This window comes from Panthera leo, chromosome D3 (genome assembly GCF_018350215.1).
Source record: "Panthera leo isolate Ple1 chromosome D3, P.leo_Ple1_pat1.1, whole genome shotgun sequence".
In the NCBI taxonomy this organism is placed as follows: domain Eukaryota; kingdom Metazoa; phylum Chordata; class Mammalia; order Carnivora; family Felidae; genus Panthera; species Panthera leo.
This window is the reverse complement of record NC_056690.1, coordinates 54,936,475-54,951,997: the sequence shown is the minus strand read 5'-3', so window position 1 is coordinate 54,951,997 and position 15,523 is coordinate 54,936,475. Positions and strand designations below refer to the sequence as shown.

The 15,523-nt window shown below is 34.5% G+C and overlaps 1 protein-coding gene across 10 annotated transcripts in view; it reads left to right on the top strand.

Annotated features, from left to right (window-relative positions):
* CCDC178 (coiled-coil domain containing 178) overlaps positions 1–15,523 on the top strand; it is a 468,894-nt gene that overhangs the window by 78,831 nt on the left and 374,540 nt on the right. For all 10 annotated transcript variants that reach the window (XM_042910989.1, XM_042910988.1, XM_042910990.1 and 7 more), the window contains exons 6-8: positions 6,458–6,543; positions 9,961–10,161; positions 14,628–14,848. In XM_042910989.1, the coding sequence (XP_042766923.1) occupies positions 6,458–6,543; positions 9,961–10,161; positions 14,628–14,848 (508 nt within the window). The remainder of the gene's footprint in view (positions 1–6,457; positions 6,544–9,960; positions 10,162–14,627; positions 14,849–15,523) is intronic.

Sequence of the window (15,523 nt, the reverse complement as noted above, 5' to 3'; positions counted from 1 at the left end):
ATAGCAGTAGAAAACACGTTCTTTTCATGTTGTTATTGAACACTACTCAGTATAGATCATGTGTTAGGCCACATAACAAATCTCGATAGAATAAAAAATGACTGAAATCATACAAAGTGTCCTTTCTGGCCACTTGGAGTGGAACTAGAAATCAATAACAGAAAGAAATCCAGGAAATTTGTATACATGTAGATATTTAACAGCATGCTCCACAACAACAACAAAACAGCTCAGTGACTCAAGGCTGTGATCACAGAGGAAATTAGGAAATACTTTGAATAGAATGAAAATGAAAACACAGTACCGAAACCTGTGAGATGCAGCAAAAGCAGTGCTCAGAGGGCACTTTCTAGCCTTAAGTGCTAATGTTAAAAATGAAGATCCGAATCCAATAACCTAATTCTGTATCTTACAGAACTAGGAAAGAATGAATGTGCTAAAGCTAGCAAAAGAAAGGAAATAATAAAGATTAGTGCAGTTATGTCAGGAATAAAAAATAAGAAACTATCACTAAAAAGTTGCTTCTTTGAAAGGATCAGCCAAATTCACAAAACTCTGATTAGACTGACAAAGAAAGAAGACTTGATTTATGAGAATCAAGGATATTGCTACAGACCTCACATAAATAAAAGGGGCTACGATACTATGAACAATTGGTAATACTATGAACAACAAATTTAGATAACCAAGATGAAAAAGACACATTCCTAGGAACACATAGACTACCAAAAGTGATTCAGAAGAAGTGGAAAATCTAAACAGATTTGTAACAAGTAAATAAATTAAACCAGTAATCAAAAATATTCCAACCCAGAACCAAATGGCTTCACTGGTGAATTCTGCTAAGCATTGAAAGAAGAATTAATACCAGCGCTTCTCTTAATTCTTTCAAAAAATGGAAGAGAATGAAACACTTTTCAACCCATTCTATGAGGGCAGCATATAGACCAATGACTTCATGAATAGATATGCAAAAATCTTCCACAAAATACTAGCAACCTGAACCCAGCAACATAATAACAGAATTATACGTCATGTTAAAGTGAGATTTTCCCTAGGTAGTGTAAGCGTGGTTCAAAATAACAAAACTAATCAATGTGTAATATATCCACAGTAATAAAGGGGGCAAACGCATGTGAACATCTCAGTTGATGTGGAAAGTATGTGGCAAAATCCAGCACCTTTTCATGATGGAAATACTCAAAAAACAGATCAGAAAACATGATAGAGGACATTTATGAAAAACCCTCAACTCACATTATACTTAATGTTTAAGACCGAAATTTTTCAACCTAAGATCAGGAACCACACAAGGATGCCTGCTCTTGCCACTTTTATTCGACATCGAAAATCTCAGACATTGCTGATGGAAATGTCAAATGGTTTAGCCACTTTGAATGAACAGTTTTGGTGGTTCCTCAAAAAGTTAAACCTAGAATTATCAGAAAACCCAGCAATTCCACTCTGAGGTATGTACGGAAAAGATTTCAAGAGGACAGGTATTCAAACAATATATTGTGTGCAGATGTTCATATCATCAGTATTCACAATAGCCAAAAGGTGGAAACAACCTCAGATTTTTCAATGGACTACTATATAAATAAAGTGTGGTATATCTATACAATGGAATATTATTCAACCACAAAAAGTAATAAAAGTTTTGATACATGCCGCAACATGGATAAACTTCTAAACCATCATGCTAAGTTAAAGAAGCCAGACACAGAAAGTGACCTACTGTATGATTCCATTTATATGAAATATCCATAACAGGTAAACCCATAGACATGGGAAGCACACTGGTCGCTGACAGGGGCTGGTGGGAAAGGGCAAGGCAGGAGATTGCTTAATAAATAAGAGGCTGTTCTTTTGAGGTGAAGAGAATGTTTTACCACTAGATGGGGATGATGACTGCACAGCATTGAATGTAGTAAATGCCATTGAAGTTTACACTTCCAAATGGTTAATTTTATGTTATTTGACTTTTGCCTCAATTAAAAAAAATTTATAAGAATTAAAATTTTGCTGGCCCCCAAGTTAACTGAATTTTAGAATAAAATACACAAAAATAGATTCAATTATATGTAATAATTTAATATATCATGTAATTGGTATTACAAGCCAGTAGGGAGAGCATTATTTAATAATAGATGCTGGGACAATTATTTTTCTCTCTTTAATTAATTTTTTTTTATTTGAGTGTAGTTGACACACAGTGATACATTAGTTTCAAGTGTACAATGTACTGATTCAACATTTTTTTAAAGAAAAGCAAGAAAAAATACATTATTTAAAACATATTTAAAAATGAAATTAAAACTATAGGAGAAAATATAATGAATACTTAACTGACCTCATATTAAACAGGCTTTCTTTTTTTTTTTTTTTCAATATATGAAATTTATTGTCAAATTGGTTTCCATACAACACCCAGTGCTCATCCCAAAAGGTGCCTTCCTCAATACCCATCACCCACCCTCCCCTCCCTCCCACCCCCCATCAACCCTCAGTTTGTTCTCAGTTTTTAAGAGTCTGTTATGCTTTGGCTCTCTCCCACTCTAACCTCTTTTTTTTTTTTTTCCTTCCCCTCCCCCATGGGTTTCTGTTACGTTTCTCAGGATCCACATAAGAGTGAAAACATACGGTATCTGTCTTTCTCTGTATGGCTTATTTCACTTAGCATCACACTCTCCAGTTCCATCCACGTTGCTACAAATGGCCATATTTCGTTCTTTCTCATTGCCATGTAGTACTCCATTGTGTATATAAACCACAATTTCTTTATCCATTCATCAGTTGATGGACATTTAGTCTCTTTCCATAATTTGGCTATTGTTGAGAATGCTGCTATAAACATTGGGGTACAAGTGCCCCTATGCATCAGTACTCCTGTATCCCTTGGGTAAATTCCTAGCAGTGCTATTGCTGGGTCATAGGGTAGGTCTATTTTTAATTTTCTGAGGAACCTCCACACTGCTTTCCAGAGTGGCTGCACCACAATTTGCATTCCCACCAACAGTGCAAGAGGGTTCCTGTTTCTCCACATCCTCTCCAGCATCTATAGTCTCCTGATTTGTTCATTTTGGCCACTCTGACTGGCGTGAGGTATATCTGAGTGTGGTTTTGATTTGTATTTCCATGATAAGGAGCGACGTTGAACATCTTTTCATGTGCCTGTTGGCCATCCGGATGTCTTCTTTAGAGAAGTGTCTATTCATGTTTTCTGCCCATTTCTTCACTGGGTTATTTGTTATTCGGGTGTGGAGTTTGGTGAGCTCTTTATAGTTTTTGGATACTAGCCCTTTGTCCGATATGTCATTTGCAAATATCTTTTCCCATTCCGTTGGTTGCCTTTTAGTTTTGTTGGTTGTTTCCTTTGCTGTGCAGAAGCTTTTTATCTTCATAAGGTCCCAGTAGTTCATTTTTGCTTTTAATTCCCTTGCCTTTGGGGATGTGTCAAGTAAGAAATTGCTACGGCTGAGGTCAGAGAGGTCTTTTCCTGCTTTCTCCTCTAAGGTTTTGATGGTTTCCTGTCTCACATTCAGGTCCTTCATCCATTTTGAGTTTATTTTTGTGAATGGTGTGAGAAAGTGGTCTAGTTTCAGCCTTCTGCATGTTGCTGTCCAGTTCTCCCAGCACCATTTGTTAAAGAGACTGTCTTTTTTCCATTGGATGTTCTTTCCTGCTTTGTCAAAGATGAGTTGGCCATACGTTTGTGGGTCTAGTTCTGGGGTTTCTATTTTATTCCATTGGTCTATGTGTCTGTTTTTGTGCCAAAGCCATGCTGTCTTGATGATGACAGCTTTGTAGTAGAGGCTAAAGTCTGGGATTGTGATGCCTCCTGCTTTGGTCTTCTTCTTCAAAATTACTTTGGCTATTCAGGGCCTTTTGTGGTTCCATATGAATTTTAGGATTGCTTGTTCTATTTTCGAGAAGAATTCTGGTGCAATTTTTGATTGGGATTGCATTGAATGTGTAGATAGCTTTGGGTAGTATTGACATTTTGACAATATTTATTCTTCCAATCCATGAGCAAGGAATGTCTTTCCATTTCTTTATATCTTCTTCAATTACCTTCATCAGCTTTCTATAGTTTTCAGCATACAGATCTTTTACATCTTTGGTTAGATTTATTCCTAGGTATTTTATGCTTCTTGGTGCAGTTGTGAATGGGATCAGTTTCTTTATTTGTCTTTCTGTTGCTTCATTGTTAGTGTATAAGAATGCAACTGACTTCTGTACATTGATTTTGTATCCTGCAACTTTGCTGAATTCATGTATCAGTTCTAGCAGACTTTTGGTGGAGTCTATCGGATTTTCCATGTATAGTATCATGTCATCTGCAAAAAGCGAAAGCTTGACTTCATCTTTGCCAATTTTGATGCCTTTGATTTCCTTTTGTTGTCTGATTGCTGATGCTAGAACTTCCAACACTATGTTAAACAACAGTGGTGAGAGTGGGCATCCCTGTCGTGTTCCTGATCTCAGGGAAAAAGCCCTCAGTTTTTCTCCATTGAGGATGATGTTAGCTGTGGGATTTTTATAAATGGCTTTTATGATCTTTAAGTATGTTCCTTCTATCCCGACTTTCTCAAGGGTTTTTATTAAGAAAGGGTGCTGAATTTTGTCAAAGGCCTTTTCTGCATCGATTGACAGGATCATATGGTTCTTATCTTTTCTTTTATTAATGTGATGTATCACGTTGATTGATTTGCGAATGTTGAACCAGCCCTGCATCCCAGGAATGAATCCCACTTGATCATGGTGAATAATTCTTTTTATATGCTGTTGAATTCGATTTGCTAGTATCTTATTGAGAATTTTTGCATCCATGTTCATCAGAGATATTGGCCTGTAGTTCTCTTTTTTTTTTTTTACTGGGTTTCTGGTTTAGGAATCAAAGTAATACTGGCTTCATAGAATGATTCTGGAAGTTTTCCTTCCCTTTCTATTTTTTGGAATAGCTTGAGAAGGATAGGTATTATCTCTGCTTTAAACGTCTGGTAGAACTCCCCTGGGAAGCCATCTGGTCCTGGATTCTTTATTTGTTGGGAGATTTTTGATAACTGATTCAATTTCTTCGCTGGTTATGGGTCTGTTCAAGCTTTCTACTTCCTCCTGATTGAGTTTTGGAAGAGTGTGGGTGTTTAGGAATTTGTCCATTTCTTCCAGGTTGTCCAATTTTTTGGCATATAATTTTTCATAGTATTCCCTGATAATTGTTTGTATTTCTGAGGGATTGGTTGTAATAATTCCATTTTCATTCATGATTTTATCTATTTGGGTCATCTCCCTTTTATTTTTGAGAAGCCAAACAGGCTTTCTTAAATAAATTGTGGAACAAGGAAATACATAATACGCAGTCATCGGAAATATGTCGCCATGTGACTAAGAATGTTACAGTGTCTGTAACAATGTCATGTAACTAAAGCAGCATGTAATATTTTATGATTCTAATTGTATGAAAATTGAAATATTAGAATATTATATTCTGTTATATTTAAAAATTAATATGTGTTATTTTATATTATGATTTAATTTGATATGATTTAATTTGTGATACTTATTTAATAAGACAATAATTTCATGAAAATAACTCCCGTGTTTGTTGTTGATAACTGTTTTTCTTATAACTTTTATCAAAGGAAAAAGACTTCTTTTTAAATACAATGAAAACTAGTCTGGATTCTAGAATTGGATCAAATTCTCTATATATTCTCTCTGTATTATCCAATATAGAGAACTTTACCTAGAAAAATTCTTTGGAAAAGAAATAACATACTAATTTGGACATTTTGCAAACACCTTATAATTTCAAATCTGAAGTAGCAATTTTGGTTTTGGAATTTATATTGGTGTCCCAGAAACTGCTAAACTGAAGTTAGAGAAAGAGCTCTCACATTATTCTCAATAAACTCCCCTTTTATTCTGATAAAACACTCTACAGGAAACACCAATTTCTCCCTTTTTTTTTTTTTTTTTTCAAGTTTATGTCTTTGTTTTGAGAGAGATCAAGAACACAGGCTGGGGTGGGGCAGAGAGAGAATCCTAAGCAGGCTCTGGGCTGTCAGCACAGAGTCTGATGCAGGGTTTCAATCTTATGAACCATGAGACCATGACCTGTGCTGAAATCAAGAGTCAGATGCTTAACCTAAGACTGAGCCACCCAAGTGCCTTACCAATTTCATTTTTAAAAAAGAACTGTTTTAATAACCCCTGAAATATTTTCAGGTCATTTGTGACAGATTTTAAATGTCTATTAATTTACCATGAATTATCAAGCCCATTATGTATCAGACTTTTGCTATATTGCTCTCCTATATAGTAGCATTAGCATGCATAGTAAGTTTCCCCACAAACATTTAAAAGTTAATGTAAGAGAATCACCTAAAATTTGCTTAGTGAGTTTAAGTACAACAGTTCTTTATTAATTAGTTGCTTCTTTCCCTTTATATAGGAGCAGAACTTCTTCCACAAAAGAGTGGAAGGAAGATTGGAGTATTGCTACACCAATGAAAGAGGTCAAACCAGAAGAAGAAAGAGGTAAAATTATACCCCATACTTAGATAAGTGAAATTATGTTTAAAAATTAAATATTTTTAATTATCACCATAATCATTTTTAAAAGTTTTATAATTCTTGTGCATATCTAATAAAGAGCCTTCTGTATCATTTGATTAAACAATAAAATTCAACAAATATTTGCTATACCATATACTGGATCCTAAGTAAATAATGATCCCTTCCTACCTCTCAAGAAGCTAACTGTATTTCAAGGCCGTCCAGTAGAACTTTCTGGGATAATCAAAGTGTTCTCTATTTCCACCATCCAGTAAAGTAGCTACTAGCCACATATAGCTGTTAACCACCTGAAATGTAGCTAGGGAGACTGAAGAATTTAACTTTTCAGTTTAATTTTAAGTTACATTAAATGTAAATAGTCACATATGGTTCATGGCTACCATACTGGACATAGAAGCTCTGCTATGTGTGTGTGTGTGTGTGTGTTTATGTATATATATGTAAATTAAGATTAATATCTTATCACAGTTTACAAAATGTACAACAATTTGTATACTGGAATAAAATTTTGTTAAAAATACTTCAGCATATTTGAATGTATTTTTTTGAGAGAGAGAGAGAGAGAATGTGCATGCAAGTGAATGCGCACGTGAGCAATGGAGGGACAGAGGGAGAGAGAGAGAGAGAGAGAGAGATGGAGAATCTTAAGCAAGCTCCATGTACAACCAAGAGCCCTAGGTGGGCTCGATCTTATGACCGTGAGATCATGACCTGAACTGAAATCAAGAGTTGAACAGTTAATGGACTGAGCCACCCAGGCACCTCTATAGTTTTAATATTATATTAAACACCTCTTCCTACCTTCACCATAAAGATTTACTAAACATTTTCCTTTCATGAGAGATAACTAATGAATTCAGGACTTTTTTTTTAAATGTTTATTTATTTTTGAGAGAGAGATAGAGTGTGAGCAGAGAAGGGGCAGAGAGAGGGAGAGGGAGACACAGAATCGAAAGCAGGCTCCAGGCTCAGTGCTGTCAGCACAGAGCCCAATATGGGCTCGAACTCAAGAACTGTGAGATCATGACCTGAGCCACAGTCCGAGGCTTAACCGACTGAGCCACCCAGGCACCCCTGCTTTCAGGACTTTAAAAAAAATGTTTATTTATTTTGAGAGAGAACATGAAAGCAGGGGAGGAGCAGAGAGAGAGAGAGAGAGAGAGAGAGAGAGAGAGAATCCCAAGCAGGTTCCATGCTTTCAATGCATAGCCAGACACGGGACTTGAACCCACGAACTATGATATCATGACCTGGGCTGAAATCGAGACTTGGCCGCTTAATGGACTGAGCCACCCAAACGCCTCATGAATTCAGGACTTTTTAAAAGCACTAATACTTTGTTTTTCAAAACTCTCATTCATAGTGAAGATCTGTGTTTACTGTTTACATTTCATATATTTATATCTACACTGAAGGGAAAAAAAGCTCATGTATTACTTCTTAGTTTTGCACATGACAAATGTTGTAAGAAAAGATTAATATATTAAGGACCACAACATACCAGTGAAACAGCTATGTTTATTGTGAACTCACACATTTTTTTCCCAGAGTATAACACAGTGTCAAGTTGAGGAAGATTTATTGTAATTAGGTGTTTGTGCTAAAAAAAATTGCAAGTGGTTGCTCACTTAGTATGAAACAGTAAAACTAATTGAAATGGTATTCTGAAAAAAAATTGAGAGGTAGATTAAATACAATGAATTGGAGGCATCTCAAGTTATAAACAGCGTTTATTTTAGGATGCTATCATAGAAACAGTACAAAAGACATCTTGTGCAAACATGATAGACATGTTTGCCAAAACATATTTATATTGCATGAGATGTGCTCTAATTTTACGTGGCATTAATTTCATCACACATTTCAGACTGAAATCTCGTTAAAGGAATTGAATATATCATAAGTGAGCTGGAGAATACAGTGTTTACTGTGTATGTTGTCGTAAAAATACCCAGACACTTAAGAATATAACGTATCCAGGGGCGCCTGGGTGGCTCAGTCGGTTGAGCGTCCGACTTCGGCTCAGGTCACGATCTCGCGGTCTGCGAGTTCGAGCCCCACGTCGGGCTCTGGGCTGATGGCTCAGGGCCTGGAGCCTGCTTCTGATTCTGTGTCTCCCTCTCCCTCTGCCCCTCCCCCGTTCATGCTCTGTCTCTCTCTGTCTCAAAAATAAATAAACGTTAAAAAAATTTTTTTTTAAATAAAAAAAGAATATAACATATCCAGGAGGTGGTAGAATTTGAAAACAGAGGACAATAAACCAAAGTAGGGACCAGACAAAGGGCCAATCCATTGAAAAGATAATTTTTATGCATTACAGTAGAGAATCCTGTTTCTCAATTCTTTTCAGCCAGCATGCTGAATTTCTTTGACAGGCCTACTAGGGTTAGAAGTAGAAACTGTGTGGCTACTGAGCTCGCACTTAAAACCAATGTCTAATACAGTCTTCTAGCAGAAAATTATTGCTTTATTGTCTAAAGTAAAACAAAATAAAACAGAGGTCTATTAGTTGTCTTTTTTTCTTTTTCCAGTTTTACTGTTTTTCCTCTAGCCTCAGCTCTTTGAGGCTTTGCCTTTCTTGACACTTTGTGTTTGTTTATGTCTTCTTGTCATGTCACATTTTGGCAAAAGTCACTGTTTACAAGTATAAATCTCACCAGAGTGGAACCCGTATCCATCTTCCTTACTGCTCTATCTCTGGGGAGAGAACATATTGCCTAGAACGTAACAGGCTCTCTCCATGTTTCTAGTATAAATAGATGAATGAATACCCATGTTAATCATTCCGTTAACATTAAACCATAGCATTTCAGAGCTGTGAACCAGGAATCACAAATATATCTCATTACAGGAGTTAATTTGTGTTATAACTGAATAAACAGAATTTGGAAGCAATGAATTCCTGGCAAGGCTAACTAGGGATGCTATTATCTGATAAGGAATAAAGTGTCTTATTTCTAGGAACCATCTGAGGATTTTCAGTCTTTGTCTGATATAATCATTGTTATTTGCTTTTGTCATAGAATGAGAGGAAACGAAACACAAGCATAATTTAAAAATAAAGCTCTATAATATAGCTTGTGAATAAAGCAGTTTTTCTTTAGGTAAAATATTATACATAAAGCTATTGCTTGAGATTTAGCTATTCTAATTATTTTATAAAATGTTCACTTAAAAATCTGTCTTCAAAGGTTTTAATTAATGTTAGGATTCTGTTATAATAGAGCTGTCTTTAAAAGGCCAATTCATTTTTCTAAAATTCTCTTATTAAACATATAAATATTAAAAAACAGTAATAATATGATAGTACCTATGTTCCCACCACCTAGTTTATAACCTTATTCATTAACATATGTGAGTACATATTTCTATTTTAAGATGAAAGGTGTCCAGAATTAAAGCAGGAAATGGAAATATTGCTATCAGAGGCCATTCATCTCATTAAAAGTCTAGAAACTGACCGTGCAGAAGCTGAAGAAGCTTTAAAACGACAAAAGTCAAGAAAGAAAAAGATTCACATGAAAATTGATTCTTGGTCAATTTGGAGACTTCAAGAAATCCCACTAGCTGTGCAGAAAGGTAATAATAAGGATTTTTTTCATGTTGCTATTTACTTTGTTGAAGAGGCATAATCAGTTGAAACTTGGGGAAAAAAATCAACAGTGACCACATTGTTTTGTATCTAAATTAGTGCAATTTTGATAGATGCTATTGATGATAATGCTGAATTCAAGTATATAACTGGGACTGCACTGAGCAAACCTGGACCTTCCCTGGTTTGGTGTTTGTTGGAAATTCCATAGTATTTATGGTACTCAAGGGTGGCATTCAGACATTTGGCACATTTCCTATGATGACTACATTGTTTGAGTACTTGAAATTTAGAAATTTGAGTGATTTCCAGTTATTGTCATTGGCCACATATTTAAATCTGGGAAAATAAAAGAGTTTTAAAGTGATATTTTAGCAACATGAATATGCTTTTGACAATTCAGTAGTATATTTCATTAAGAACTTTTAACAGGCAGTAAGACTTGAGATGATTCCAAGTCTTATATAATTACTTATATAATAAGTAACAAATATTTAGAAAGGAAACACTGTCTTTTTAGACTAAAGAGTAAAAGACCTGTGGCAAAGTATTAATCTAAAAGCATTTGATTTTTTAATTCTCCAAACATGCCTGTCAAACATGCCTGACTACACAATTTCTGAGACTGGAATTTGTTTATAAATAAATTTTAATTCAGTTAAAATTTTTAATTCAGTATTTACATGCTTTATAAGTAGATTATATTAGGGTACTCAAAAACCTATCATTTAAGTTAAGGCACTTTTGAGAGGAAAAGGGGGCCATTATCATCCTGAGACATAATATTATGTGTCAAAAAGAATACTTACGTACACCTTTGTTATATGTCTTCTAAAATAGTAGTGTGTATACATTTTAGGGAGTTGCGAGAAAGGGTTAGAACTTTTATTTATAGGGGTGACTGGGTGGCTCAGTCAGTTAAATGCCTGTCTTTTTAAAAAAAATTTTTTTTTAATGTTTATTTTTGAGAGAGGTAGAGCACGAACAGGGGAGGGGCAGAGAGAGAGGGAGACACAGAATCTGAAGCAGGCTCCAGTCTCAGCTGTCAGCATAGAGCCTGACACGGGGCTCAAACTCACCAGCTGTGAGATCATGACCAGAGCAGAAGTTGGATGCTCAACCACCTGAGCCACCCAGGCACCCCTAAGTGTCTGGTTCCTGATCTTAGCTCAGGTCATGATCTTGCAGTTTGAGGGTTTGAGCCCTGCGTTGGGCTTTGTCTGGCAGCGAGGAGACTGCTTGGGATTCTGTCTTTCTCTCTCTGCCTCTCCCCTGCTTGCTATTTCTTCCTCTCTCTCTCAAAATAAATAACTTATATATTCATATATATATATGTGTGTGTGTGTGCGTGCGCGCACGTGCGTGTGTGTGCACATACATATATATGAATATACATATATATATTTATATATAGTTAAAACATTTTTTTTAAGTAATGTGTACACCCAGTGTGGGGCTTGAGCTCACAACCCTAAGATCAAGAGTCGCGTGCTTTATCAAGTGAGTCAGCCAGGTACTCCATTAACACATTGTTTAGATTTTGTTTTTAAGTAATACCTACACCCAATGTCGGGCTCAAACTTACAACCCTGAGATCAAGAGTTGCATGCTTTACTGACTGAGCCAGCCAGGCACCCCAGAACTTTTACTTATATTTTAAAATTTTATTCTTTTTATTTTCTTTCTTGATTATTTGGGTTTTTAATTTTGCTTTTATTGCACCAAATAAAATACAGTATCCAGTGGTTCCTAAATTATGTTATTTAAATAAAATAAAATAAAATAAAATAAAATAAAATAAAATAAAATAAAATGTAGGTTTAATGAGTATTTCCTCCTTTTAAAGTAATACTGAGCTCACAGATTGACCTCACCATTTGTTTACTCCCTTCTGGAGCAGAACTCAAGAAGCAGGAAATTTCCCAGAGCCTAGACTGGATGAATTTAACTTAGCCTTTGTCTATGCACTTTGCTACCCTTTACTAAAGAGTTAATTCCAAAAATTATGCAAAATTGCTCTAAACTCAGATAGACATTTTTCTACCCATGCATTTAAAGTAATACATTTTACAATATATTTAGTTTCTACAGATGTTTTATTCAGGCTTGGAGTTAGTTTGTTCTGATTAACAAAGTTTTTGAATAGAATTTAAAATGTGCATACTCTACTAATATAATAGCATTGCTATGTAATTTGTAAATCCATACATGCATATATATTGGTATGTTAGAGACAACCAAAACCGTACAATATGGTCGGAATGGAATGGGAATTCTGGGAAATTCTGGATTCCAGTAGGGTCTTGAGCAGATTCATATTCACATCCACAGGGAGTCATCTGCAATTTTTGAAAATGTTTTGGAAGCCCTTCCTTGTCATTAGTAGTAGAAAAATCAGTGGGAGCTGGTTTTGTTTAATATTTTGCTGATTTCTGTATAATCTCATATAGCCTTTATAAGAGTGCATACTGTAGTTTGTGGTTTATATGAAGTTCTACTTAAGGAATTGCCAAAATAAAACTAAATTGAGATACATGTGTGGACATTCTAGAAACTTTATAAATCATTTTCAGTGATGGAATATATTCCTGCCATTGGTGATAATTTATTGCTTGGGCTGTCTTTTATTTAAAGAGCTACTTAAAGATCTTTTAAAAACTATTAAAAATCTACTTAAAAAACAAATTTATGTTCTTCTGCTTTATTTTATTTAAGTGGCTAACATATGCAATGAAATTTAAATTCATTATTACTATGTAGTTTTTAAGTACCTCCTATTTATAAAGTATTCCTGAAAAACTATGTGCTTTCAGGAATATATTGCCTTCATATTGATATATTTAGGATGTAATTTCTAAATTTTGTGAATTTTTTTTACAGGTTCTAGAATTATATATTCATGTAGTCTTTAAATTCTCAAAGTCTCCAATTTATGTGACAGGAAAAACTTTTAATCTCCTTAACAGCCTTAATATTAAATATGATGTTTAAAGAATTTTGGATAATTTATTATAAAAAATTCTACTTACAATTTTAAGAAAATTAAGGACATTCAATTTGTCTAGATATCTTGTGGTAACTCCTCCAGATCCATCCATCCCCCTAACCAGCCTGCTCATGCTTGTATCTTTTGTGTTTTGGTCCATGAAGCTTATTCATAATAGACTGCATCAAAGATATTTTTGGTACTCTGGCTTCCTGCTAGTGCAACCAACGGGTTCAGTGGTAAGAGACCAAGGGAGATAATGGAGAAGAATGAGGGTGTGGTATTTATAACCCTACTTGGTCACTGCATCCTCCTCCCCAGAATGACAGCCACTGGCACTATGTAGCCAATAATCTAGCAAATGTCTTTTCATTTTCCTATCAAAAAAGATAACCAGAAATAAGTTGCAGTTCACAAGTTCGAGCCCCGCATTGGGCTCTGTGCTGACAGCCAGAAGCCTGTAGCCTGCTTCAGATTCTGTGTTTCCCTTGCTCTCTGCCCCTCTCCTGCTCTCTCTCTCTTTCTCTCTCTCTCTCTCAAAAATAAATAAACATTAAAAAAATTTTAAAAAAATAAAGGAGAGTACATATACTATATTTATTATACTCAAGCAGCGTCTGAAAGCACAAATGAACTAATGACTCAGATTCCCCTGGTACTCTCATTGTACCTGTTTCTTTAGATTCTCTGTCTTTCCCTTAACCTACATTCCTGGCTCCATTGGTACTTCCCTATGATTGGAGAAAGGATGGAGTAGGAAGATAATTGTGTCCCATATAAATGCTCACAAGAATGCTTCTACTGTGGAAGAAGACCTCAGTAATAACACAATGTTAAATCTTCTAATTTTGTTTTGCATTGTTTTGTCATGTGAATTAGTCAGATATTACCATAATAATTCTTTGTAACAAATGCTTTGGAACTCAGTGACTTACTGCCACTTTTTAAATATGGCTTATAGCCACTTTTTAAATATGGCTTATAGCCACTTTTTTAATAGCTCATATTACTGACCTGTAAGTTTTAGTTGATTCTTTTGTGTTTTGATATATAATTGTATCAACAGAAAATCGTACTTATTTTTTTCCTTTTTCTTTCTGATATTTATAACTCCTATCTCATCGTTTTACTTCTAGATGATTTTAAAGGCCTCTACTCTTGCAGTTTTTCTCATTTTGTAATTACATAGAGTGGTTGTATGTAACCCTGTATATACATTGGTTGTTATAAGCAGGATTTGTACAATTATTATCTTATAATACATATATTTTAATCCCTTTGATGATAAATGATGAAAGCAATATATTTTATAAGGCAATACTAAAATAATTCATATTAAATTTAGGAAGCTTCACAGATAAGTAATTTTGGAATCTAAAGTATTTCATATTTCTCTTTTACAAATAAAGATTGCCTTCTGGAGCTTTTGTTTTAAAATCAGATTTTCTTTTGTTATTGTATGTCTAGAACATGAGGCCTATTTGAGAGATATTGTAGAATTACGATGGCATCTTGAAGATAGAGCTTATCAGCTAAAACATTTTGAGGAACAAAAGGTGAAATTGGAAGAAGCTAATGCAAAGCTTCAAGCAGACACAGACTACATGAATGCACGCGGTCCTCTAATTAACTCAAAGCAGAACCAAGAACTTGAAGCTCTGAAAGAATTGTATCTAAAAAAATTTGAGGTAAATTAATGGATATGTATCTTACAGATTTATAGATAGTTATAAAAAATGTTTCAGCTAAAAGAAATTAGCGTCTTTAAATGTTTCATTTTCATTGAAAATTGACCTGCTACTTATTTCCCAAAGGAATATTATACTACACACAATACAGTCATTTGATATTCATTTAAACTGTGTCTTCTTTCCTTTTATACTTAGGGGTATAAGTGTACTTTTATACTTAGGGGTAATAGTCAACTTATTAATAAAATTTTGGAGATTTAAAACAACATGGTAATATTTGAAGTTGTAAATTGAATTGCAGAAGAAGGCAAATATATATCAGTCACTTTCATTGTTTATGATAATAAAGTATAAAATATTTTCAATGATTAGTTAATATTTAACACTCTTATTGTGGGATTGTGTTATAGAAAAATAAAGTATTTATACCTTCCATTAAATGAGCAAGTATAGAAAAATAAAGTATTTATACCTGCCATTAAGTGAGCACATTTATACCTGCCATTACTTTTGATTATTTAGAGTTGCTAAATGTGTTCTGTATTTTCCTCAACCAGTCCATTTTCCTCCCTCGCTCTCTGAAGACAACCTTATCATGAAATTCTGTTTCTAGGTGAAAGTTGTATATTTTTATACATATATATGTATTTTAGCACAATACATGGTTTCTTT